Raw genomic sequence first — 24,737 nt, forward strand, 5'->3', positions numbered from 1 at the left:
GGAATTAACTTACAATTCTCCAAGCAGATCCTTTCCCTCTCACTACACTTCCTCATAGGAGGGAAGCCAGGAGACACAAACAGTAGTAAAGCTTCAGTAACAAAGGTCTGGACTACTCCATCCTTTTGCCACCCAGGTTTGTTTGTTTGGTTGGTTTTTTCCTGTTTTACAGTGCTTTTAGATCCTCCCCACCTTCCTGCCACTTATCTACATAAGAAAACAGAGCAAACAATGCCTCCTCTCTGTATTAATGCTGCCATGGCCTTGACTCTCTATTCCTCTTGACATAGACATCATCGTATCAGCATTTAAGAGTTCTGTCCCAGCTCACTGTGGTACATAAGTTTTTGTCACTTATTGGTATTTGCGATCAGCCTATCAAACAGCTCAGTGAGAACTTTCTGGAATTGCACACTTTTTAAGATCAGACAGGCCCTCGACGCTTGCCACAATGTGTTCTCATAAGGTAGTCACTAGAAGTAGTCACTTCTGAAGGAGAAAGCAGCATGTGAGATTTTTTTGCAGGGGTAAAAAGAAGGAGATGACCAATCTCTGCTTCTAGCAATGGACAGCTGGATCTTCCCTTAGCCAGACAAGCACAACTTTACCACATTCATGGAAGTCCGAGCTTCTCAGAGGTTATCAGGTGAATAAGTGGAGGTCACTGGCAAAGAGCACCTTTAACTCCCCTCTTTGGCTTGACAGCAAGAGAGAGATTCTCAAAGAAGGAAGTCATTTTAACCAGAGGGTAAAACCACTCCTCTCTCAGCAGCAGGATATAAACCTGACCAGCATAGTTATCACAGGGTGTTTTTAGATTGCAGCAACATGATTTTAATGACTGAAAATTCATGGTAACTCACTCACCGATTTGTGGTGCAACAGAAAGGGCTTGATAGTAAAACCGCTCAGCCAGCAACTCTGTGTCCACACCTGCCAGTTCATTCTGATAGCGAGCTGAAAGAAAACCACACACCGCACATCAGAAACCAGAAGGCAGCGTCTTCTCTTCCCTTCTGCAGAGCAGCACAGTTTCCCTACAGATTAAAAACACCACAAAACTAGAAATACTGGCCAAGTCAACAAATCCGTCAAAGAAGAACCGCTCTTGGCAAAACGCAGGAACATACAGGGTTTGCCAGGCCCATTTGAAGCGCTTTTATTTTAACTGCACTATTCCGCACATCACAACCTCTGCCACTTCAAGCAAAGGGGATATCCCTCAACGCTTGTGGCAGCATGTAAGGAAAAGGAAGAAATTCTTCTGCTGCATGTGTGAAGTGCTGATTCATTTATCCTTGAAATAACTCCGAGTTGTGCTCCGTTTTCCAGTACCTCAAACAGACTATATTCTACTACAGCAGAGTGTGAAATCTAAAGCAAGTCAGCTGACCTAATAAAATACCTGGCTGTGGACAGACTGGACTTTGGGTTTTTTGGGGTTGGTTTTTTTTTTTTTTGGACAACAGTAGGCATTTTGGAAACCTTAGGTGAAAGCGTTGTGAAGAGGTGAGCACATTTCTCTCCCACCAGTCAGGTCATTCTTATTACCCCCATAAGACATTTATTTGCAATGCCATTTTTAGGCTGATTCATGCACAACGCTAATGCCAAACAGCTTTCAAGAGCTTGAAGGCTGCTGCGTGTCAAGCGCGTTTACTGGCGCCACACTTCAAATAGCTGTTTTTCACACGGTTACGTTTTCTCACTGCCATCACTCCCACGTGTCCACAATCAAGCAAGAAGCTGACACACTTACCACACACTTCAGGAGGTCGTGACTGTGGGATAGACACATCTGCTATAAAAAGGACGACACGCAGCCAGACACAATGACAAAGAACCTGGGGCTTTGCAGTGGCCTACCACTCCGGACTGATTCACAATATTGCTTAACAAATCTGCTTTTCACTCACACTTGTGCTAATGACAGTGGCTCCGTAAGGCAACCTTAAAGCAAGTCTGAACTGAGTAGTCAGCCCACTTTGAGTTTCCTTCGTGCTGTCCAAACAACATGAATAAAAGCAAAGGCTTCCATTCTTACACAGCCACACATACAGCTGTTTATCGATAGCAAATTCCTCATCTACTTGCCCAAAACCAAAGCTTCTGCAACTTGTAGCAGGTCAGTTATCCATAGGGATTTCAGCTCATACCAGTCATTGGCAAATGTGTCCAACGGAAACCAGCGTCTGCAAGTAACTATGGCTGGTGACTAACGATGGACTCGGCACCGTACAGGCACCACCTTCCTAATGTACTAAAGGCTGCCCTGAAAGATGACGTTGTTCTTACCTAGATCCCCCAGATAAACCAGACATCTGTGACATGCCATCTGTGCCCACTCCATCTCCTTCTCCGATGCAGACACAGGTTTCTTGCAGCCTACATGAGAAATATAAAATCACATACACCATTGGGTAAAGGCTGCTGGAAAGACACACGAGCAGCCTACGCCTCTGCCTGAGATACCCAACATTTCACCCTATGAAAACAAAGACCACGTGGTCAGGCCACACTGTTGGTTGCTGTCTGTGGCATCTTATAGACCAGCACTGGTTCACTCTTGTTGTCAAAATGTGGAAAATAAATGTAGAAAATACACGTAGACACTGACGCTCACCCACTGACACTGATGCTCACCCACTCCCCCTTCAATTCCCCGCTGATTTGGGGCAGTGCATGTCACTGCATCACTAACAGTCACCGAAATGACTGTCACTCAGACTTTGTCTACAAGGTATGCCACAGAGAGCTGGCTCCATTTGCACTCACGTGAGAGGACAAAAGCCAATTCCTGTCTACAAGCCATGTGATCGTGTTAACATAGCATTGAGCACAAGCTAATAAGGCCTGTTGAGAGGCTGATTTTGTTAGAGTGGCTAACGAGGCCTTTGGATAGGACTCGGCGCAAATCCCTGGAAGCCAGAACGAAGTCTGAGCACACTTGCACCGGGCAGTAGCATACAATGTGGATGTACCTGCCCCAACATTGAAGATGGAAACAAACTCATTGTCTCGAGACTAAGATCTAGATTTAGGACTGGTCAACCAAAAAGGGAGGAAGAGAAATAACACAAGGAAAAGTCAGGACAGCAAATGTGTGTTGCAGACAGGGCAGCTGCAGTCAGTTAGGAAGAACTGCCTCCGGACAAAACTGCCTTTGCGTCCACAGAAGGGCAACAAAGCTGGTGAAAGGGCTGGAAGGAACGTCCTACGAGGAGCAGCTAAGGACTTTGGGCTTCTCTAGTTTGGAGAGAAGGAGGCTGAGGGGCAACCTCATTGCTCTGCAGCTTCCTGAGAAGGGGAGGTGGAGAGGGAGGTGTTGATCTCTCCTCCCTGGTATCCAGTGACAGGATACACAGGAACGGTTCAAAGCTGCGTCAAGGGAGGTTTAGACGGGGCATTAGGAGGCATTTCTTTGCCGAGAGGGTGGTCAAACACTGGAACAGGCTTCCTGGAGAGGTGGTCGATGCCCCAAGCCTGTCAGCGTTCAAGAGGCCTTTGGACAACGCCCTTAATAACACGCTCTAACTTTTGGTCAGCCCTGACTTGGTCAGGCAGTTGGACTACATGATCATCGTAGGTCCCTTCCAACTGAAATACTCTAGTCTATACTGAACTTAAAAAAAAAAAAAAAAAAAGCAGTTCAGGCAGTGGAAAGTGTCAAAAGCAACAGGGGAAGGCTTCAGCCAGCTGATCTGAAGTAACTTAAACCATCAAACATGACTCAGTTCCTGGGAGGGGCTGCCACTGGCGAGACCGTGCTTCCCATCTCCCCACCAGCACCTTCTCCCCAGCCAGCGGGGCCACGGTTCAGCCAGCGATGAGGAGGCAGAGGCTACCGCGGTCACGCTTCCTCTCCAGAGAGCATTCACTGCCACCGGGCAGGCCGGTGTCAGGGATTCAGTCTAGGTTCAGTCTTCCTGTTGCCAAGGACTTCCACCTTCTGGAGGAGAAAATTCCCCTCAAGCAGGAATCCCAAAGGAAGACTTTTAAGACCAGTCCAGCCTGCAGTCTGAGTTGCTTCCCTCTTGGCTTAGTTTAAAAGAGTAGAAGTGAAATCTGGAGGCTTAAGTGACCAGTGAGGAACGGTTCCCACTTACTAACGGGCATCGTATGAGTTGCATTATACAAATCCACGGCCTTCAAATCTGCGTCCATGTATGCTATTGGACCTATTCTCCCCTTCTTTTTTGCTTTGAATCCTCTTGCTCCCATTTATATAACCATCAAGTTGTGTCCACCCTAATTTGTAGTTCATACAGGATTCTTACACATCCATCTTTTCTGGATATGCCAGGTTACATCTCTGTTATCCAGTTACATACTCATCTGCTGCATCCTTTTAATTAAAGAGCCTAAACACATTAAGAAACCTGAATAAGGGGAGCCTTTCAAATGCAATCACCCGCCACAGGGTACACACCCATCTGGAATGCGCATTTCGAGAATTTATTAATTCTGCAGTACTGCGATACGTTTCTCAAAGCAACAGTTGCCAGGGACATCTGCCTTTTAAACTGACATTTCAAAGCCGATCATGATACAATCATCTCCCAGAACTAAGAATAGGATACCAGGAACTAAAACGTTCTAGCTAAAGACATCCTAACTTCTCTTATGCCGGTTTCTGCTGTCCTCCCCCTGCCAGCTTTCTATGTCAAACCCTTCCTAATACAGTTCACAAAATGTACAGAAGGGGGTTGGACTAGATGATCTTTAAAGGTCCCTTCCAACCCAAACCATTCTACGATTCTATGATTCCATTTCTCACCTGGACAGAAACATGTGCCTTGAAGCCACTGAGCACAACCCAGACGTGAACAAACCATTACGAGGGAATCGAGGATGTGAATGCATATGCAGCCTTGAGCTGTTTCAAGACTGTAAACACTCTTATTCTTCCTCCCTTAATAGGCAAGATACCTCAAATTACCCTGCACCTAAGGTAACCGCCTCTGTGCATGCCCTGAGACAGCTAGCATACCTTACTGCCTCACAGGAGCTTCCTCATGTTCTCAGGCCAAGATTCAATAGTAATTTCAAAGCTACACGCAGCACAAGTAGGAAGAAGGTGAAGGGAGCACAGATAGAAGGGGCGCCAAGAGGAGGAACAGTATCTTACCTCTAGCGAATAGGATGTCCTGACAAAAATCTGTTGATTTCAAGAACCTGTTCCCCCAGTGGCCCATTTGTCTGCTTTAATTAAGCTTTTAAAAACATTCTGTACAGCCAGAAGCGCTCTTCAATTTTCCATAAAAATCTGCCATCACCAAACACTTACTAAAGCATGTTCTAGCAGCATTTTTTTCCTGTGAGAAACCCTTCTTTCTTCCCTAGTATTAAAAAAAAACCCAACAAAACAGTGCCATGGAAAAGAGACAAGCGGTCTGTTCTAAACAGATAATCAGTTAATCAGAAAGGAGAGGGGAGGAAAAAAAAAAATCCCTTGAACGCCGAAACAAAGATGGACTAGCGCAAGGGGAAGCCACCTCTCTGGGATTCAGGCCTTACCCACGAGTCCCACACGCGAAGCACCAACCTATTAGAGGGTCCGTTACGTGCGTCCAGTCAATACAGCACTGCAGCTCCAGCTGATAGTGAGACTGAATGTAGAGGAGAAGGTGCTGGTAAAATCCTATGCCAGCAACTAAGTGAGTCCGGTACGCACACTCCAGAGTGCTACGGCTGTGAATGTGCTGGAGAGAAGAAAAATGAGGATACGTTAATGCGGTCCGGGTGACATTTTAGGCTGGCCACCCAAGTTGTAGCAAGTGTGAAGCAAGATAGTGGGTAGCTCAGCTGTAATTGGTTTTGCACAGTTCTGGACCTCCTCTTGCTCAGCAAGGTTGTATCTAATGGTATGTACTAAGGGTCAACATCAAGAAGGAGAATACTTCCCGCAACAACAAATAAAAAAAAAAAAAAAAAAAATCAAGGTGTCTGGTTAGAGCACCTTAAATACATTCAGACAACCAGATCACCAGGAGAGAGTTCATGGCATTAAAAAATACAAGTGTGAATACTGTGAGTACTTTCTAGTGATCAACTCTAGCAAAAACAATCAGCACTGACAAAGCCTCTTAAGACCATCGTTCTACATGGAGGTATATATCTTTTGAAGATGGGAAGACAAAAATTACGAAAATGATGTTGAAATATGCTCTGCAATGGCAGCTCTCTCAGCAGATCATTAAAGCTTACCTGCCCACAGCTAGACAACAAGTATATGTCAGCGCCATGATTAAAATGATTGATGATTAAAATGATTAGGAATGCCTGGCTTCCTGCCCTGCGTTCAGACCACAACTTCTCCAAGCAAATGAAGCTTTTAACTTGGTCTCACCCATTGCACAGCCGGAGACTTTCTCATGCCAGAGCCATAGATACCTGCCTTTTTATTTGTTTTAATGAGCTGGATAACTTCATAGTAAACTTTTCTCCAGAGCAGTTCTTCTGCTTTTCTTCCATAATCCACTGGATGCAAGAACATCAGCTTCACACACAGCTCCCGCAGCCTGAGACAGACAGCAGAGAATTCACATTTAGCTACAGCAGCTTCAAATACAGCTGCCGCTACATAAGAGGAAAATCTGAATTCATTACAATGGATGAGCTAGGCCATCTGCTGATGGTACAGCTTGTATCACTCCCACACAAGAGCATCTGGAAAAGCCATACACCTAACCAGTTACCTTGGCTCAGCTGGCCATCAGTAACTTCCTAAATTGCAGTAATGTCAAGAATTGTCTTGACAGCTCAAAAAAATTAGTAAGAAAAATCATCCCTGCTAGGCACCCTCTGAACCGGACAAAAGATTTTACACACATATAAGACGTCTCTTCGCCACGCAGTTTTTTAAAGATAATTACAAGGAAGGCACTGGCCAACATGAAGATGAGTTACTTGTGTTACAACGACACCCAGGAAAGCCTCCAGCCATGGACTGTACGGTTAGGTGTTGTTCAAATACAGATCCGAAATCTAGCCTCTGCTTCAAAAACCTGGAGGTCAACAGGCGCACTACAAATCAAACACATGGTGAAACTGCAGATTCAAAACCTCCACATGCTGCCTCACGTGGATTTTCCCCAGCCAAATACAAAAAACAAGTGCCCTGCCCAACTTACTTGTTCCTCAAGCTGATGTTCTCCGGCTTGAACACTTCTTGATACGCTGCCTTATTACCAAGGATGAGGTCCAATCGATGAACAGCCTCTACCACTGCTCTGCAAGGTAACACAGAAAGAAGAGTTTCAGAACAGCAGGTTATTTGGGATTATTTCACGAGATCTGGGATGCCTACACAGAACCATACTAGCCTAGTTAATGCCATTATTAGCGAGCCACATTATACCACCACACAGTATTAATTGATTTCCTTTCTGCACTCTATTTTAAAAAGCTTACGGAAAGAAGAAAAAAGCAGAGTTACATACACTGTAATGATTTTGCTGTAAATCAGCTGTTTAATCACCAGTTATCACTGCCTGCCTGGTCAAAAACGTCAATTATTTCTACAGTAGCGAAGTCAGAAATGTCTTTGGACGTGTTAGCAACTTTTAACCTCAGCAATTAAATCATGCTACACATACACTCAGATTAATTTAAACGTCTTGAACTCTATGATTAAAAAATGGATTGATTTCTAACAATTACTGTTTTGACAGGGTAAAAGTCAAACCTCCACCAATTCCTGTTTCCTTACCAACTTGTCTATGAAAGAAGGCAACTCACGTCATCCTCATTTGCCAAAACTTCCTGATCTTCGTTACAGAGATTCATTGATTAAAACCCTTAAAGATCTCTCAGTGATAGATTAACAGAGATATGCAAAACCAGTCTAAAACATGGAATTTGTTATGAGATGTTTTTTTCCCCCTGAAAGCCAACTAAAAGGCAGACCAAGCAATCTCCAAACACCCGAGTCATGCAAAAAAAATACTTCTGTGAATCACTGCCCAAGACTCTCCTCCTGGAGAAGGAATACCACAGTGTGTGTAAAATCTCAAGCACTCAGAAGTCTGTAGCTGTGAACAAATCAGACTACAATTCCAGAACGTTGCAGTGAAAGAAAACCAGGCACTTACAGAAGCGTTAGCGCTGACAGAAAGTACCCTCATCAATATCTCATGGACAGTTCGATAAAGCAAAAATTGACCAGCCGTGTTAAACCCTTCCTACCAAGAGAGATCATTTCTAAACCTCTGCCTTTGTCAAGCCCGTTTTGAGGTCAATAAACTGACTCCTGAAATTAACTTTTCCCAGCTGTTGACCCTACACGTTCCTCTTTAAGAAACGTGTCCTCCAAGCCACCCCAGCCATTAGCTATCAAACTCCACGGGTACTTCTTCTCCCCCTCAACTCCACAGCTACCTACCTGTCATTCCTCATTTGCTCTAATACCTTTACTGCTCCTACTGCTGAGCCTGCCGCACACGGAGAGTTGTTTGAACAAGAAGCTGAAGACAAGCCAGATGCATTGTAAATACAGAATGAGACAGACCCGATCAGAGCAAGCTTCCGCAAAGCAGAACTGTTAGATGCTGCTCCCAGCCTGCTCCTCCTCCCCAAAACCTCCATCGGCTGCAGAATGCAAACTCCCTCATCACACTCACAATGCAACGGCTGAACCTTCTTTTCACCCACATGCAGAAACGGTTGCCAGACTGAATACAGGGCACTCGCATGGCACTTGCGACCAAGAGCATGCAAACCATATGCTAAGGAGGTAGGGTGAAACCACCACTGCTTCCTTGAAAACTACAGATATTACTGCAAAGTAACTGACGGTTTCATTTACCAGCCCCTTACTAGCAAGGCAAATCTCCCTTCACAAACCCACCACACCAAAAGGAACCTCCCTGAAAAAAAACCCAGAACATTCAGGAGCTCAAAGAAAAAATGTCCCATCTCATGCTATGTCACAGGAAGCCTTTCATCCCAGGATAACTGGAAATCTCATTTGTTTTCAGTAAACCACAGAACCTGACAGAAGAAGAGAAGCGTAGGGAATAGGACTGTCTTTCATAATGGCTTGGGAAATCAAAACACCACAGAGTTGAACCAACTTCTTCCTAAATAATCATGAAGAAAACCAAGAATAGAGTAAGAATCACACACAGAAGTCTGCTACTAACCTGGACATCCACAGCCACTTCCGCTCACAGGCATCCTTCTCACATGGCCTGAAGGTCCTTTGGAAACTCTAACAACCTAACACCCTCAACAGCGGTACAGCAGGCAAGCCAGTAAAATGCTTTTTGGTTTACAGGTAAAAGGCAAGAACTACGAAGCATTCATCCAAGCTCACAGCATATTGACAGGAGGGAGAAAAAAACCCCAACAAGCCCCACATACACATTTAGTTTCCCCAAAACAGATCTCCACAAAGTAGCAAGCAACAAACGTATCCTCACTGCAACCTGTGATTTATGTACTGTCGCTGTGTCTCTCAAAGACCCTCAGCAGGAAACAGCGTGGCTCCCAGGGAACTGATTTTTTTTCTATGCAGAAAGGGTGACCAGAAGAAAGGGGAACTGCTTTTTCATTCGATTCCCAGAGAGAAGTATAGGAAATCTATGATCTTCTATTCTTAAAATAGGCAGTCTCTACGTCATCCAAATAGCTGTAAAAATGCGTTCACCGTGCACGGAATCAGCAGCTGCTGTGCGTCTGATACAAGCTTGCGTGTCACTGACACCTCAAGGTGGGAAGTGATTTCAGTGACTACAAGCGGTCGACGCCTGCGTCCAAGGACACGGTTAGTCCCTAGGGTGGGATGTCACACGTGCAGGTGTGAACCCGTGTGTCCAAATCCTCGTGTGCCAGTTCACTGCATTCGAAGGCCCAACACTGCCTCCTTCTCCTGCCACTCACTCAATCCAGATTCCTTTATGGGCACATGGTCCAGGTTCTCTCGCTGCTCAGTAGCTCACATGCCAAACAAGCCCCTCTCTTTTTTTTTTTTTTTTAATATCTAAAAATAAAAAAGGGTCACAAAACCTCATCTAAGAATCCTCCCGAGTTCAGCAGTGACAGAAATACATCTTGACACTGCGCAGCACGACACACCCATGAAATGACAGGAATTACTCAAAAAGCAGTTGCCAGAACCCCCTTTCCAAGTCGCAAGCAAACAGACAGCTATTTGGCTGCCAACAGTATCAGTGGGTAAGAAATGTGATCAAGCAGTTAAGGAAAGCCTACTCACATGCACCAGGACTCAAATGCCTGCCAAATGTGAAGTACAGAAAAGTTTCCTTTCAGGGACTATGTGAGCAGGGACACTGGAGGGTATTTCACCTTCCCCTCGAGCGCAGGGCAGGAGGCATCCTGGAGCGCGTCTCCCATACAACCCTGCTTCCCACAACAGTCAGGGATGGGCACACGAAGACACCAGTTCCTTCTGCTTACTTTTTACGGGTTCATAAAGCAACCGAGCTGGTGACCTGAAAGCAGCAAGATTTATCTTCTAGGATGTGGGTTTCTGAGCCGTCAGGCAGACCCCACGCTAAAACGTCTTTTTGTTAGCACGAGCTCCGTGGTGCTGCTGGAGGAGGCAGAGGCAAGAGTAAAGAAGAATCCGTGACAGCCAGCGATGACCTGGAAGGATCCTACGTCCGCAGTGGTGAGGAAAGGGGACACGGTGAGGACAAAAAGGTACAGGAGCCAGCCTCGCTTCAAAAATGTTAGGAAACATCGACACAGGCGCTATAGACCATGCACTGATTAAAATGCAATTTAGCATTTGTGCCTCGGGTGGCTTGAGACCGTGGGCTGAATTTTACGTAGCAGTTAAGAGGCCAAATTTTGTCCCAGTACCCATTTTTATACCTGCCGGGTTTAAACGTTGCTTTCAGACAGCACATCAGAACCACAGAGGAGGCAAATCAGATGCCAGTCTATTAAAAGAACCAAGTACAGCACATCATGCCAAGCAGGGTGGAAATGGTCCAACGCGAAGTCCCCTTCAGCCCCGCAGACACCGGTCTATCGCCTTCCTTCTGTGCCATTAACATTCTGGGACGGGGCAAGACGGCAGGGAGAATTATTTATCCTCTCTGTATTTCTTTATTTAATACATCACTAAGAGCCACAGTCTCTGAGGAGTAAGTCATTTCTCAGGGAAAGGAACTGCAGCGATTCATTTGTATTCTGGCATGTGTCAGTACACAAATAATACTGCCCAGAACAAGGCTGGCAGACAAGAATAGTAACGTAAAGCCAATGAGCTAATGGTTACTCAGAATCCGGAAAAGAAATCTGTAAAATAAATCTGGTCACCCTACGCTAAAACATACGTTGTAAAACAGCACCCAGGATAATCCAGTTGCCACATTCTGAGGTGAAACTTGGGGATTATCGGTCCAGGAAGACTTAAATGGAAAAAGATCAAAGACCATCCCACGAACGGCGATGGGCAACCTCATCTCCAAAAGGACAGTCCAATGGCCAACGTACTTGCCAAGGGCTGCGGAGACCTGAGCTCAGCGCCCACTGCTCTCACAAGCAGACACAAAGCTGATCCCATGCGAGCACAGTTTATAGGCGGGACTGTGACACTCAAACATCTGAGGTTCAAAGGCACCGTTTAATCCGATGGCCAAAAGTTTCCAGAGACAGTCAGCCATCGCACAAAGTACAACGTGCTGCTTAAGAGGACAGGAAGTTACCGCTTCACCTAACTGAACTTCAGGCTGAAATAGAGAAGAATTGACAAGAGACTGTTAAGGTAGAAAGCTTGCTAAGAGAGCTAGCAGCTACGCAGCAAGCAAATTTGCAGCCACTGCAGATATTATAAATCCTGCACTAAAATCACAGTACTTACTTCCAGCTAAAAGAAGAGCCATCTCTACAGGAGTGTGGTTTTCTTTTTCTGCTGTAAAAATGCTCTAAAGCAACCACACACCTTACTCTGCCATAAAAATTTAAACAGAAAACAACCGCTTTCTTGCCTTGATGACCAATCCCACGTCTGGTCAAGGGACGTTCGCTTGTGAGCTCCAGTGGCAGCGTGAGGTACTGCTCGTCAGGTGAGCGAGGAGCACACACATTCCCGGTCCACCGTGACCACAAAGTAAACCACATCTTAAACCACGATGAGGGAGGTTTAAACAAAACGCATTCTATTTTGCAAGCGGGAGCACATACATCCTCTCCAATCGCGGCCGCCACACCTCAGGCGGCGGCAGGCAAGGTGTTACGCCGCACCAAGCTCAACTACCAGCAGATGTGGGAAGCCAAGCCTAAGATCAAGATACCCTAAACGGGGTATCTCAGCGCGACAGCGGATACAGAGCTCCACAGCCCCATAGGTGCTTCCAGCATGACAAGGCAGCCCGCACCTCCAGTAACGCAAGCCATTGTGTTTTACCACTGACCTTGCAATAAGAAAAAGAAATGCGCCTAATATAACTTCAAAGTGCAGGGAGCGCATCATGGAAACAAATTCTAGTAACTACCACTCAAACCTGCTATTACTGCTTTGGACTTTTGGGCAAGGATCTTGCCAGATTTCTCAGCGGGAGGCAAGCCTTGCCCTGTTTTAGAGGAGGGCAGCGAGGTTCCACAAGATGAAAGGACATGCCCAATGTCACCGAGCAAGTCAGCAAGACAAAAAGAAAATGGACCCCGAGATAAAATCCATCTCTTGCCTTCATCATTTTGCTCATCTTCAAAACCACGCTGTCGCTGCTGAAACTCCGCTATGAATCTGCTTTACTGACGGAGAAACTGAGACAGAAGGTGACAATTTCTGGGCCGCGCTCACAAAACAAGTCATCAGCAGGGCAGAGGCCAGGCACCTCAGCGCTGACAGCGTGGCACCTCATCCCTGCTGGGTTTAGCTGACCGAGGCCATCGTTATTCCCTGAATCTTGTCTTCTGACACTATTTCCAATGCCCAGTGCAGAGATGTAAGTGAGAGTGAAGTCCCAGGGAGCGTTTTATTGGGAAGATCTGCAGCTAGAGCAGTCTCGCCCTCCATGCAGCAGGGAAGTGCCCTGGCTCAAGATCCTGCTCATGGCTCCCTCTTCTCCAGCGCTTCCCACGTCATCCCTGTCTACTGCCAACACCGGGGACCCCCTCTCCAGCCCCCTTCTCCCTGGCTGCCCCTCACATCTTGCCCGTATCCTACTGCATCCCCACACCTCCTTCCCCCTCAGCCCCCATCATCTCCCACCCCATCTCCCCGAATCCCGCGTAACTCCTTCCTCCAGCCCCCACGCCCCGACCCATCTCCCGGGGTGCCCCACGCCCCCTTCCCCCCGATCCCCTCCCTACCCTCCCACCCCCCATCTCTCCACTGTTCTCCCACCTTGCCTGGGTCCCCCCAGCTCCTTCCCCCACCACCCCTTGGTTTTGACTCACTCCCCCCAGATCCCCCGTTCCCCCTTTTCACCAGTGCCGCCTCCCGCCCCCTGCATTGCTCATCTCCTCTGGATCCCACACAACCCCCTTCCCCCCAAGTCTTCTCTACATTTCCCCCTTCTCCCTTCCCTTAGCACTGCCCACTTCCCCTGGATCCCCCCGTTTTCTTCACCTCAATCTTCCCTAAATTCCACCACCCCCTTCCCCTGTTTCCCCCAACCTTCCCCAAATCCCACCATCTCCGTACCCCATCTTCCCTGAATATCCCTCCGATCCCCTTCCCCCCAGGATTCTTCCCCTCTCCAGGTTCCACCTCCAATCTCCCCCGGATCCCTCCCCCCTGTTAATCCCCAGTCTTCCCTCGATTCCACCATCTCCATCCCCAGCCCCCCGAAATCTTCCCTGACCACTTCCCCCATCTCCTTCCCTTCAGCCTTCCCTAAACCCCCCCAATCCCCTTGGCCCTCCCCACTCTCCTCTGGACGCCCCCCCCTCCCCAAGCCCCCCTTGCCACCCCCAAGCTCCTCCGCATCCTCCCCATCTCCTTTCTTCCCTCCTGCTCTCCCTAAGCTCCCCCGACCCCTTCCCCATCCCCTTCCCCGGGTCCCCCCCCTCCTCCCCCAGATCGCCCCCTTGGCGCTGGCCCTCCCCGACCACCTCCGGACGCCGCCCCATCCCTCCGCTCCCCCTCGTTCCCCCCGGGTCCCCTCACCCCCTTCCCCCGGTCCCCTCATCTCCCCCTGACCCCTCATCCTCGCCCCCGCCTCCCGCGCCGCCCCCTCTCCTCACCGGTACAGCCGCTTGGTGTGCAGCACCTTGGCCTCCGGCTCGCCGCTCTCGCCGCTGGCCCCGCCGCCCTGGCTCATGGCGCCCGGCGAGGGCAAGGCCCGGCCCGGCCCCCCGGCCCCCTCAGCACCGCCCCGCCGCTCCCCGCCGCCGCCGCCGCCCCCGGCCCCGCTCGGCCGCCATGGCTGCGCCGCTGCCCCCTGCCCCGCGCCGCTCTCGCGAGACTTGCCCCTGAGCGGCGGGCAAACATGGCGGCGGCGGGGCCGGCCTCACCTCGCGAGACTTTGCCCTCTCGCCGCGCCAGCACCTATTGCTGGCAACATGGCGGCGGCGCGGCGTCATCTCGCGAGAGTTCCGCCGTCCCGCACGCACGCACGCGGGCCGCCGCGCCAGCACTTAGTGCTGGCAAATATGGCGGCCGTGTCGGCGTCAGTCAATGAGCTGTATCGGTCGCCCGCCCCGGGGAGGCACCGAACGCCGGTTCCCGCCGTGGGCCTGTTGGGCCCTCCCTGTGCCTGCCCCACACCGTGGGCCCTCCCAATGGCTGCCCCACGCTGCCACAGGGCCTGGTGGGCCCTCCCTGTGGCTGCCCCACGCCATGGGCCTGGAGCCATGGGACAGGCGTCCCTCTACCTTGGCGCCTCAGGGCCACCCTCCATGGCTGTGGGGGCCATGAGGGGCCCAGCCGGCCGGAATGGCGAGAGGAATCCCTTCCCAGGCCTGGGAATGCCTTCCTGCCGCCATGCAGCACGAGGGCCCGGTGCTGCTGGCTGCGGCGGGGGCTCCCCAGGGCCCCCCATCCCTTTGGTGCTTCAGCTCCTCGGCACGGCCATGGCTGTCGGCGCAACAGCCCGGGCAGCGATCCAGGCCGCTCCTGGCTCCGCCGTGGCAGACAAGCGCTGCAGCTTCTCATAGAATCATCGAATCACTGAGGTTGGAAAAGAAAAAAAAAAAAATCTTAAAGGTCTTTTCCAACCTAAACGATTCGATGATTCTATTAAGATCATCCAGTCCAACCATTAACCTCACACTACCAAGGCCACCACTAAACCAATTAAGGGGAGAGTAGCAATTTTGTGTTTCCTGCCTTGGTGGCTGGATTATTTTTGAATGAAAGTAAAAACCAGGAATCATTAAGGTTGGAAAGGAGCTCTAAGATCGTCAGCCCAACCATCAACCCAACACCCCCATGCCCACTAAACCATGGCCCCCAGTGCCACCTCTGCCCGTGTTTTGAACCCCTCCAGGGCTGGGGACTCCCCCACCTCTCTGGGCAGCCTGGTCCAATGCCTGACCACTCTTTCCGTGAAGAAATTTCTCCCGATATCCAACCTAAACCTCCCCTGACGCAGCTTGAGCCCATTTCCTCTAGTCCTATCGCTGGTTCCTTGGGAGCAGAGCCCAACACCCCCTCCCTGCCCCCTCCTGTCAGGCAGCAGCAGAGAGCAATTCCCCTTCTCCACCGGGCCCTGGCCCTGCTGCCAGCCCTCCCAGCGCAGAAACCCGCTGGCAGGGGGACGTGCCACCCACCCTCCGCTTGCCCCTCTGCGCCGGCTGTCCCACGCCATGGCGGGGTCCGCTGAGGACACGGCCCCGGGCACGGGACGGACTCGGGAGCCATCGCAGGGCTGAGAGGTCACCCCGAGCATTCAGCTCCGCGTGGGGCGAGGCTGCTGCGCCTGCCCCTTTTGGCCCAGACCCACCTTAGCTGGTTAAACAGGTTTGAAGTCTGGACGGCGGAAAGACCGTGGAAGCGTTTCGCAGGCTGCCGGCGCGGCTGCCGCCGCTGCGCAGCCCCATGGCCCCCCACCTCTCTCCAAGTAAGTCTCGTAGCGAGGGGAGCCGGGCGCTGGCTTCCTCCCGCATCCCGTGGGGCGATGAGCGAGTGGGGCTGGGAGAGGGGAGGGAGAGGTGTGCAAGGCACAGGGAGCTGCTTGAGCCGTACCCCCTTGTGCAGAACTCAGGTGAAGCCCTGTGCTGCTCCGTGCCTCAGTTTCCCCACGCCTGTAGCCAGGCCAGGACTCGTTTGGGGGGTGCAGGGATGAATGCGCCCAGAAGGGTGAGAGAGAGGGACATTTTCATTGCAGGAAATGCCAGCAACACCTGGGATGGGCTAAGAGACAGGGATCCCCTGCTAAGAAGGGAAAAGTGGGAGATTTCTGCCTGGATCTCCTGCTCCCCCATAGCACCCAGCAGCCTCCTGTGCCCGCCCCAGAGCAGACTCAGCCGCCAAAGGCAGCAAATCTGGCTTATCTTGGCTTTAGCTGCGGTTCCTAGATGCGGCCTGGCCGGCTCTCCCCAGGTATCCGGGCTTGGCTGATATTGGCACAGAGTCGCGGGTGGAGCCGGTTGCGTCGGCCAGGCAGTGTCCGGCTCCCCCAAGTCGCAAGGCTTGCGCCCAGCCAGAAACCCCAGGGTATTTGGCCGGGTGGGGAAGCAATTCCCAGGCTGTCCCCGTTTCGCGGCCAGACCCGCACGCTCGGGGCTCACCAGGCGCCCAGCTCTGGGCGATGGTGCCCGCATGTGTGGTACCGCGTGCCCCGATCCCGCTGCCGTGGGGGGTGTGTGGGGACGCTGGGCTCTGCTTTCTCCTGATAGCCGAAGGGCAGGCAGGCGACGGGGACTCCATGTTGTAACCAGGGCTGGGTGGATGACCCCAAACCTCTCATTTCTGCTGTTTTTTTTTTTGTCTGTTCCCTTTCTCCTGGCGCAGGGTGAAGCGGGAGGTGAACCTAGTCCCCTCTCGACACCCCAAAACGCAGGAGAGTTTCTTGCCAGTCCCCAGCTGCATCCCCAGCGGTACTGAGCCAGCTGCTCTCATGGCTGCCGCCGATCCCATCCTGCCCCCCGAGGAGGTGGCTTTGCTGGAGCTGGGGAAGGTGGCCCTGGCCACCCCCCCGGACAAGGTGCCACCAGCCCCGGATGAACACCCCGGGGACCCCGATGCCACCCTGCCATGGGACCGGTGCCAGCACAGTGCCCGGGACCAGCCGGATCCCGTGGAGACGAAGAGACGCTCCAGTCCCGAAGGAGGCCGTGAAGACCCCGAGGAGGTTGCTCTCACCTGCCCCCCAGCTGAGGCCGAAGATGAGGAAGACCCCGGGCTGCCCGTGATGGCGGCCCACGTCTTTGTGCCCATCGACCCGCAGTGCATCGAGCGGACGCCCAGCAAGCAGAAGCAGCAACCCGCCCCACGGCCCCGGGAGGAGGGCAAGGGGGGCTACAGCCCCCACAGCGATGGACCCAGCGGCCTCCGCCAGAAGCATCTCTTCCTTCCCGTCGGCCCCTCGTACTACAGGGACACACTGGCCTTTGAGGGGCGAGTGGCCAAGCCACCAATCGAGGAGCCGCGGTGCCCGTGCGTCAGGGATTGCGGCACCGGCAACCTCAAGGCTGTGGCCTCGCTGGTGGGGGCCCTGTTCCTCTGCCCCTGCCTTGTCTACGGGGCCTACGTCTTCCTGCCTTTTGACGCCCCGCTGCTGCCCACGGTCAGCGCCCGCCTGGTCTACACGCTCCGCTGCGCCGCCTTTGCCACGTTCCCCATCGTTCTGGGTGAGCCACGGGGTTGACGTAGCCCTTCGCCTTCATCCCTGGGCTGCGTTAGCCCCGGGGGAGCGGGGCTGTGGGGAGCGGGGCCGAGCTCTTTGCAGCTCCATCGCTCCGAGCAGGAGGAGCAGACTTTTTCCTGCCCTCTTCCCACCCCATTACATCTCTCTCTGGTCCTCCCCCAGCCCTTGGGCCCCAATGCAGTTTCGCTGGGCGCCTTCTCAGCCCCTCTCTCTGCTCCCCCCAGGGATGATCGTCAGCGGCATCTCCCGCCTCTGCTCCTCCGCGCTGGAGCCCTTCGGGGAGCTGCAGCGGGAAGTGGAGATCCACCGCACCTACGTCTCCCAGTCCATCCATCTCTTCATCCTCTACTTCTTCAACATGGCTGTGCTGGCCACCTACCTCCCACAGGAGGTCTTCAAGCTCATCCCCCTGCTCACGGGGCTTTTCGCCATCTCCCAGTAAGTGGCTCTTTTACCAGTGCCCGGGGTGCAAACATCAGTGCTGGCAAACGCCACGCCTCGGTGCAAACTCCTGCTCCGGCAGTGTCTCACCCAGCCAACGACAGGCAGGAGAGGCAGCACAGGGGAAGGGTTGCTCCATCCCTCATCCCACTTCATAGAACCATGGAATGCTTTGGGTTGGAAGAGACCTTTAGAGCCCATCCAGCCCAACCCCTGCAGTGACAGGGACAGCTTTAACCAGATCAGGGTGCTCAGAGCCCCGTCCAACCTGGCCTGGGATGTTTCCAGGGATGGGGCCTCCACCGCCTCTCTGGGCAACCCGTTCCGGTGCTTCACCACCCTAACTTCCTGCAGCAGCCGTGCCTGGCAAACCCTTGCTGGGGTCAGAAACCCTGAGCGAAGCTGGGTGCCAGCCCCAAGGCATCGCCCTCGCTGAGTCCGCACCTTTCTGCCCTCTCCAGGTTGATTTATTGGCTGATGTACGCCATCGGGCGCTCCTTCCGCGCCTTCGGCTTCAGCATGACCTTCCTGCCCCTCCTTGCCATGCTACTCTGGAACCTTTACAACATGTTCGTCCTGGAGCCTGAAAACCTCTTTGCTGTGGCATCGCCAAAACCCGAGGACCGCTCCAAAGACAGTGGAGCCAAACTCCGGTACTGGGGGTGAGGGAGGCCCCGGGGAGATGGGGTGCCTGGCCCCTGCAGTGCAGAGGGGTTGAGCCCTCCTCGCTGCCCTGCCTCGTGAGCCCCGAAGGTGCAGGGGTGTAGGCAGATCGGGCTGGGGCCCCGCTCCCTGCCCGGCAAAGTTTTGCACCCAGGGTTGATAGAGCTAAGCTGTAAAACCCTCTCTGCATTGGGAGTTTCCTGCAGGAGGACAAACAGGGCCCGGAGCAAGACCCAGTGAGCCCTGTTCCATGAGGATGGGTTGGGGTGGGATTTGCCCAACCTCCTGCTGGAGCTGGCTCTGCCCAATAAAGGCCTTCACCAAGTGACTCTCTGGCTGGTTTGGGGAGGGTGCGTTAAATTCCCCTAGGAATCGCTGCTGCCAGGACTCGGAGCGTCACCCGCGGAATGCCGTCATCCAGCCCCAAAGTGATGTTTCCCCAAACTGTCCACCTCCCAGCCCTGCAGCCGGGGGCCCTGCACGGCGGTGCGGCCGCTCCTGCCCAGCTCATCCCTCCTCTTCCTCCTGGCAGAGGTTCAGCACCTGGGTCACAAACCAGTTGGCCGGGTAGGAGGGTGGGAGCCCTGCCCTGAGGAGGGATGCAGGGAGAAGCCGGGATGGGTGAGATGGCAACAGAGACGGCAACAGGCTTGCCGCTGCCGAGGGCTGGGGACGGCCGATCCCCCCAGGACGGGCACCCAGCCTGCGCCCCACCTTGGAGCCCTTTGCAGACACAAAGGGACCCTTGGGAGTCCAGCCCCACGCCAGTCATAGAATCATCGAATCGTTGAGGTTGGAAAAGCCCTTTAAGACCACCCAGTCCAACCATTAACCCAACACTGCCAAGTCCACCACTAAACCAATTAAGGGCAGAGTAGCAATTTCGTGTTTCCTGCCTTGGTGGCTGGATTATTTATAATGAAAGTAAAAACTAGGAATTATTAAGATTGGAAAGGACCTCTATGATCATCAGTCCAACCATCAACCCAATACCTCCATGCCCACTAAACCATGGCCCCAAGTGCCACCTCTGCCCGTGTTTTGAACCCCTCCAGGGATGGGGACTCCCCCACCTCTCTGGGCAGCCTGTTCCAGTGCTTGACCACTCTTTCCATGAAGAAATTCTTCCTAAGATCCAATCTAACCGGTTGTCTCAGTTCTCTGAATCTCAGGCACAACCCCAATCAGTTAAAAATCCAGCGAATAAAGGGAAAGCCCCTCCATCCCTAGGTCTGCCAAGGGTTCGGCTTGTCCCGCCTCCCATCCCCGGCTGCTGTGTCACGGCAGCAGTTCACCCACCGCAGCCCAGCCGCGTCGGAGAACAGGAACAGTCTGACTCTTTCAAATGCACTTCTCAGCACGGACACGGCCCGCAGCCCGGGCTCACGCTGACCCCACAGCTCATAGCCAAAACTGCCCCAGAGCGCCAGACGCTGCTGCGGGGAAGGCGTCAACCCCGGGGCAGGGAGCCTCCCTCCTCCCAGAGGCGTGTTTTCATGTTTTTGTACCTTGACTCCTGCAGAGTTCCAGCACCCTTTAATTCCTGTGAGGCCCAAGAGCTGCTCTCCTCGTGCTCGCTCGTAGCGCGGCCTTTCCGCAAGAAACTGCTCTTAGAAATCCCACTTTATTTGGTCAAAGTCAGTGGTGCAGACCATGAAAACGCAGCGTGCCCCCAAGCGATGCGGTGCCTCTGCGAGCACCGAGCGGCTGCGGACCACGCTTGCGCCATGGCTTCAAGTACCTGGGTAGCACCTCCGAGCCAGCCCTGCAGAGCCAACGGCCGCAAGTTAAAACCGAGAGCACGGCTGGACCAGCCCTTTCCCTGAGCTCAAGCAGCTGCTGCAAAGCAGCACTGATTTCCCCTCTTGGACCAGCAGAAGGTGCCTGTTGGGGATTGAGGAGTCTGCGAGCCCCAAGCTGGGTTGAGGGGGGCTGTTCCGGGATGCCCCCAGCCCAGCGAGAAGCAGCGAGGCACCCTGCACGCTGGCAGGAGCGGTACCGGTCCCCGGCCCTGTCCTCCAGCCTTGCTCCTGGGTTGGAGCCACCCAAACAACCCTGGAATGCTCTTGAAGTGGCACAGGACAGGGCACAGCCAGTCCCAGCTGTTGCTTGGCTGCAGACATGGCAACAGTGGTTTTATCCCTTGGGAGAAGGAGAATCTTTCCGCGGCTCAAGGCAACCCTGACCGACTGCCCCCAGTCACTTCCCTTGCCTAGATGGATCAGGAAAAAAACAGAGGAAGAAGCGTGGTCGGATGCGGGATCTGGGCAGTAGGAGGGAGTGGGACAGAGGGATATGCGATGTGGGCAACTCCTGCAAACGTTGCCCTCGTCCCCTCTGAGCCTGGACTGCAGGGACGGAAGGGAGGACAAAGAGGAGACTGCAGGCATCGCAGCCCCTGCAGCAGCCGCAGTCGTTTTCTGGCGACAAGAAGGATCCTGGGGGTCTCTCCAGGGACTGTCCCCCTCAGTTGATGGGCTCGTACTCCGAGTAGCGTTTCCTCTGGGCAAAGAGGACCACGCAGCTGCCCACCAAGAGCATCACCATGGGGGTGCCCAGCGCCACGGCCATGATGGAGATGACGAGGGGCGAGAAGGTGTCCTTGGGGGGCTGCCCAAAGCCCAGCAGCGCCGACCTGCAGGAGGGGATGAGACAAATCAGCCACGGAGATGGGGATCGGCTGCATCCCACGGGTGGAATATCTGGGGCTTTCCACCCCGATAGGGTCAGATCAAGATTTCTTGGCAGGATCCCACATGGGGCAGGAGAGGGGTCTCCCAGACTGGGGAAGGGGCGAGGCAATGCATCAATAAACTGCAAAACTCCTTGCTCCAGGATCATAGGAACACACAGGCTTTTGAAAGGAGACCGTTATTAAACTGAGAAACCCTCTAACCTAGCCGTTCCCCAAACTGCAAGTTATTAGCGGCTGGGAGAGCATCATTTCACACACAGCGGATCCCACTCACCAGCTAAGGTAGCGTTTCTCCTGGTAAACCTTCCCATCCTCTCCTCCAAAAGAGATATTGATGGCACTGACGGTGTAGGCGCTGCCTACACCCTCCCCAAAGTAGGCGTGGACAATGCTGGACATGGGCAGGGTCCAGTTGGCCGCTTGCAGGCCATGAGACCGGCACTGGATGCCGTCCTCACGCCTGGGGGTCTGGGAACCATAGGCTGTCGCCTTCCACTGCAGGAAGCTGAGCGCAGAGCTGTCGTTTTGGGACTCGGCTACCAGGGAGAGCGTCTGGTGGAAGGAGAGCAATGGGTGGTGAAGCGAGGAGAGGAGAGGAGATGGTCTTTGTGCCAGGGTGAGCCGTAGCGGGGAGCCACGGGTTGCCCAGGTTGTCCCAGATCCCCCTCACACCCATTCCTACAAGCAGGGGACATCCCCAAGCCCAGCACTCACCCCACGCTCACCTCGAAGATGGTGGGAGTGTACTCGTCGTCAATGGAGCGTGCTGAGCGCAGCTTCTGTGCCACCCCTGTCTCCTCCACCGTGGCCACCTCCAGCGCAAATCGGGAGCCGTTGCCCCGCGGAGCCACCCCAGCCAGGACGAACTCCACTTTAGAGCTGTTTGCCGTGTGCAGGAGGCTGGGCAGGGGCTCGTCGCGGCCACCAGCCTCGTAGGCTGTCACCTGCAGGGGACACGGGTCAGAGGGACAGCACGATCACTGGTTGGGACACCAAGGAGGAACCGTTCCCTCTCTAGAAGGTGCTTTGGACACGATATTCATTGCGTTCTCCCTATAGCGTCCCAGCGCAGTATATACCCTGCTCTCTACCCCTGGGGACTTACCCGAAATGCCAGGCTGCCGTTGGAGAAGCTGCCACCGGGATCAGTGGCCGGGATGCCCGTGAACTCAGCCGTCAGGGCCGTGTGGTTCAGGGTGCGATTGATGTTGTCCCAGGAGAAGTCAGACAGGTCGTACGTGGGGTAGAAGAGCTCTTCCGGCGTTTGGGCCTCGTTGTACTCAAACACCTAGGGAGGAGGAAGGGGAGAGGGTGCTGCGGACACCACCGCTTTCTGCTACGGTCCCCTGGCTGCCACTGCCACCAGGGAGAGGAAGGAGACCAAAAAGGAGCTGCCTCAGCCAAACATCTCAAGGCACCATCACAGCTCAAGCCAGAGACAACCATGGTGGGACACACAGAAGGGGCCATTTCGCTGCTGCTGGGAAAGCTGCTGACCGACCTGCTCTGCCCCGAGCAACCCCCTCACGCCCCCTCCACCATGGGGCAGCTCCCCTGGAGCATAGCATCATAGAATCATTTTGGTTAGAAAAGCCCTTTAAGATCATCCAGCCCAACCATTAACCTCACACTGCCAAGTCCACACTAAACCAATTAAGGGCAGAGGAATAATTTCATGTTTCCTGCCTTGGTGGCTGGATTATTTATAATCAAAGTAAAAACTAGGAATTATTAAGATTGGAAAGGAGCTCTAAGATCATCAGTCCAACCATCAACCCAACATCCCCATGCCCACTAAACCATGGCCCCAAGTGCCACCTCTGCCCGTGCTTTGAACCCCTCCAGGGATGGGGACTCCCCCACCTCTCTGGGCAGCCTGGTCCAGTGCTTGACCACTCTTTCCATGAAGAAATGTCTCCCAATATCCAATCTAAACCTCCCCTGGCGCAGCTTGAGGCCAGCAGGGTCAACTTCCTCAGCGGTACCTTGGTGAAGATGACGGCGGCGGAGTAGATGACGCTGCCGGGAGGGTCGATCCAGATGGCACCCGCAGGAGCGGGCGAGAGCAGCTGGGTCCAGTTGACGCGCAGGGCGCTGCTCCTGCTCTCCGTAGCCACCAGCAGCGCGGCGGGGGCCCCGATACTGCTCCAGACGTAGTGCAGGGTGTCGCTGGGCCCCACCGCCCGCACGTGAAGCAGGTTGACGGAGGAGTTGTTCCAGCCGGGGTTGTACTGCATCGATACCTGCAGAGGAAGGAGAGGTCTCGGCGGGGGAGGATTCGGTGCGATCCAGCGCAGGATAATTCCAAACGCACAGCGTGCCGGAGGCGAGCAGCCCCGGTCTGGGTAGACAAGGGCACGTGAGCTGCCTCCGCTTCCCCATGAGCTCTGCGGGCGATGAACGCCTGCCACTGCCCGAGCGTCGCTAAACAAGCTCGGTCAGCATTTCGCATCCGGAAAAAAACCAAAACCTGTGCGGGAACAGCTTTCTGGCAGCGAGCCACAGCCACGGTGCTGCCACCGGGATCAGGACACGGTGGGGAGACGAGGGACGGAGGCAGGGGACACCGGGATGGGTGGCAGCACAGGGGTGGGAGCGCAGGGACCCCACACACGCAGGGTCCCCGGGCACGGGTGACCCCCGGGGCTCCCTCCAGCTCCCGCCCGAGCCCGGTGGGATTCGCCCGGCGCAGGGCAGGGAGACCCGAGGAAGCCCCTCTGCCCCCCGGACCCCGCAGGTTTGGGCCGCAGTGCCGGGGGCGGGCGGGGTCCCAGCAGGACCAGGCCTCGGAGGCTTCCCCCCGGGGGGCGCGGGGGGGCCCGGCCGATCCCACGCAGGGGTCTGGGGGCGGAGGGAGCGCGACGAGCCCCGCAGCAGGGGCCGGAGCCCGCGGCGATCGCTCCCGGCCCCGGTGGCCCCGGTGCCGCCGCTCACCTGCCGCCCGCCCCCCGCCGCCGCCGCCGCCAGCGGCAGCAGCAGCAGCACGATCGCGCCCGCCGCCATCTTGGGCCCGTTCCGAGACCGCGCCCCTCCTCACGCCCTTAAAGGGGCCGCGCCGGAGACTCTTAAAGGAACCGCTGCCCTTCAAAAAGATTGTGAGGGTGGAGAGAAGATGGTGTCAGGGGCCGCGGGGGTCTCCCCACCCCTCCACAGGGGGAAGGTTTAGATTGGATATTAGTTAAAATTTCTTTACGGAAAGGGTGGTCAGG

The 24,737-nt window shown here is 53.9% G+C and overlaps 3 protein-coding genes across 7 annotated transcripts in view; 1 reads left to right on the forward strand and 2 right to left on the reverse strand.

The window, feature by feature from the left end:
• SMG5 (SMG5 nonsense mediated mRNA decay factor) overlaps nucleotides 1–20,356 on the reverse strand; it is a 34,529-nt gene extending 14,173 nt beyond the window's left edge. For 4 of the 5 annotated variants that reach the window (XM_075724330.1, XM_075724331.1, XM_075724329.1 and 1 more), the window contains exons 1-6: nucleotides 14,164–14,240; nucleotides 7,134–7,232; nucleotides 6,398–6,521; nucleotides 5,546–5,702; nucleotides 2,296–2,385; nucleotides 868–957 (exon numbers count right to left, since the gene is read on the reverse strand). In XM_075724330.1, coding sequence (XP_075580445.1) covers nucleotides 868–957; nucleotides 2,296–2,385; nucleotides 5,546–5,702; nucleotides 6,398–6,521; nucleotides 7,134–7,232; nucleotides 14,164–14,240 — 637 coding nt within the window. Of the gene's footprint in view, nucleotides 1–867; nucleotides 958–2,295; nucleotides 2,386–5,545; nucleotides 5,703–6,397; nucleotides 6,522–7,133; nucleotides 7,233–14,163; nucleotides 14,241–20,341 lie in introns of those variants that run through there. The other variant, XM_075724333.1, reaches the window with a different exon arrangement.
• TMEM79 (transmembrane protein 79) lies at nucleotides 16,980–18,836 on the forward strand. Its single transcript, XM_075724559.1, has 3 exons — nucleotides 16,980–17,712; nucleotides 17,954–18,167; nucleotides 18,632–18,836. The coding sequence occupies exons 1-3, from the start codon at nucleotides 16,980–16,982 to the stop codon at nucleotides 18,834–18,836; spliced, it is 1,152 nt and encodes a 383-aa protein (XP_075580674.1).
• A 148-nt stretch (nucleotides 20,357–20,504) lies between the features above and the next one.
• Nucleotides 20,505–24,531, reverse strand: GLMP (glycosylated lysosomal membrane protein). Its single transcript, XM_075724464.1, has 6 exons — nucleotides 24,463–24,531; nucleotides 23,514–23,771; nucleotides 22,634–22,816; nucleotides 22,254–22,472; nucleotides 21,803–22,080; nucleotides 20,505–21,468 (listed from the first exon to the last, which is right to left on the reverse strand). Exons 1-6 carry the CDS (start codon nucleotides 24,529–24,531, stop codon nucleotides 21,300–21,302), a joined length of 1,176 nt encoding a protein of 391 aa, XP_075580579.1. The 3' UTR covers nucleotides 20,505–21,299.
• Nucleotides 24,532–24,737: the final 206 nt, after the last annotated feature.

This window comes from Pelecanus crispus, chromosome 22 (genome assembly GCF_030463565.1).
Source record: "Pelecanus crispus isolate bPelCri1 chromosome 22, bPelCri1.pri, whole genome shotgun sequence".
Classification (NCBI taxonomy): Eukaryota; Metazoa; Chordata; class Aves; order Pelecaniformes; family Pelecanidae; genus Pelecanus; species Pelecanus crispus.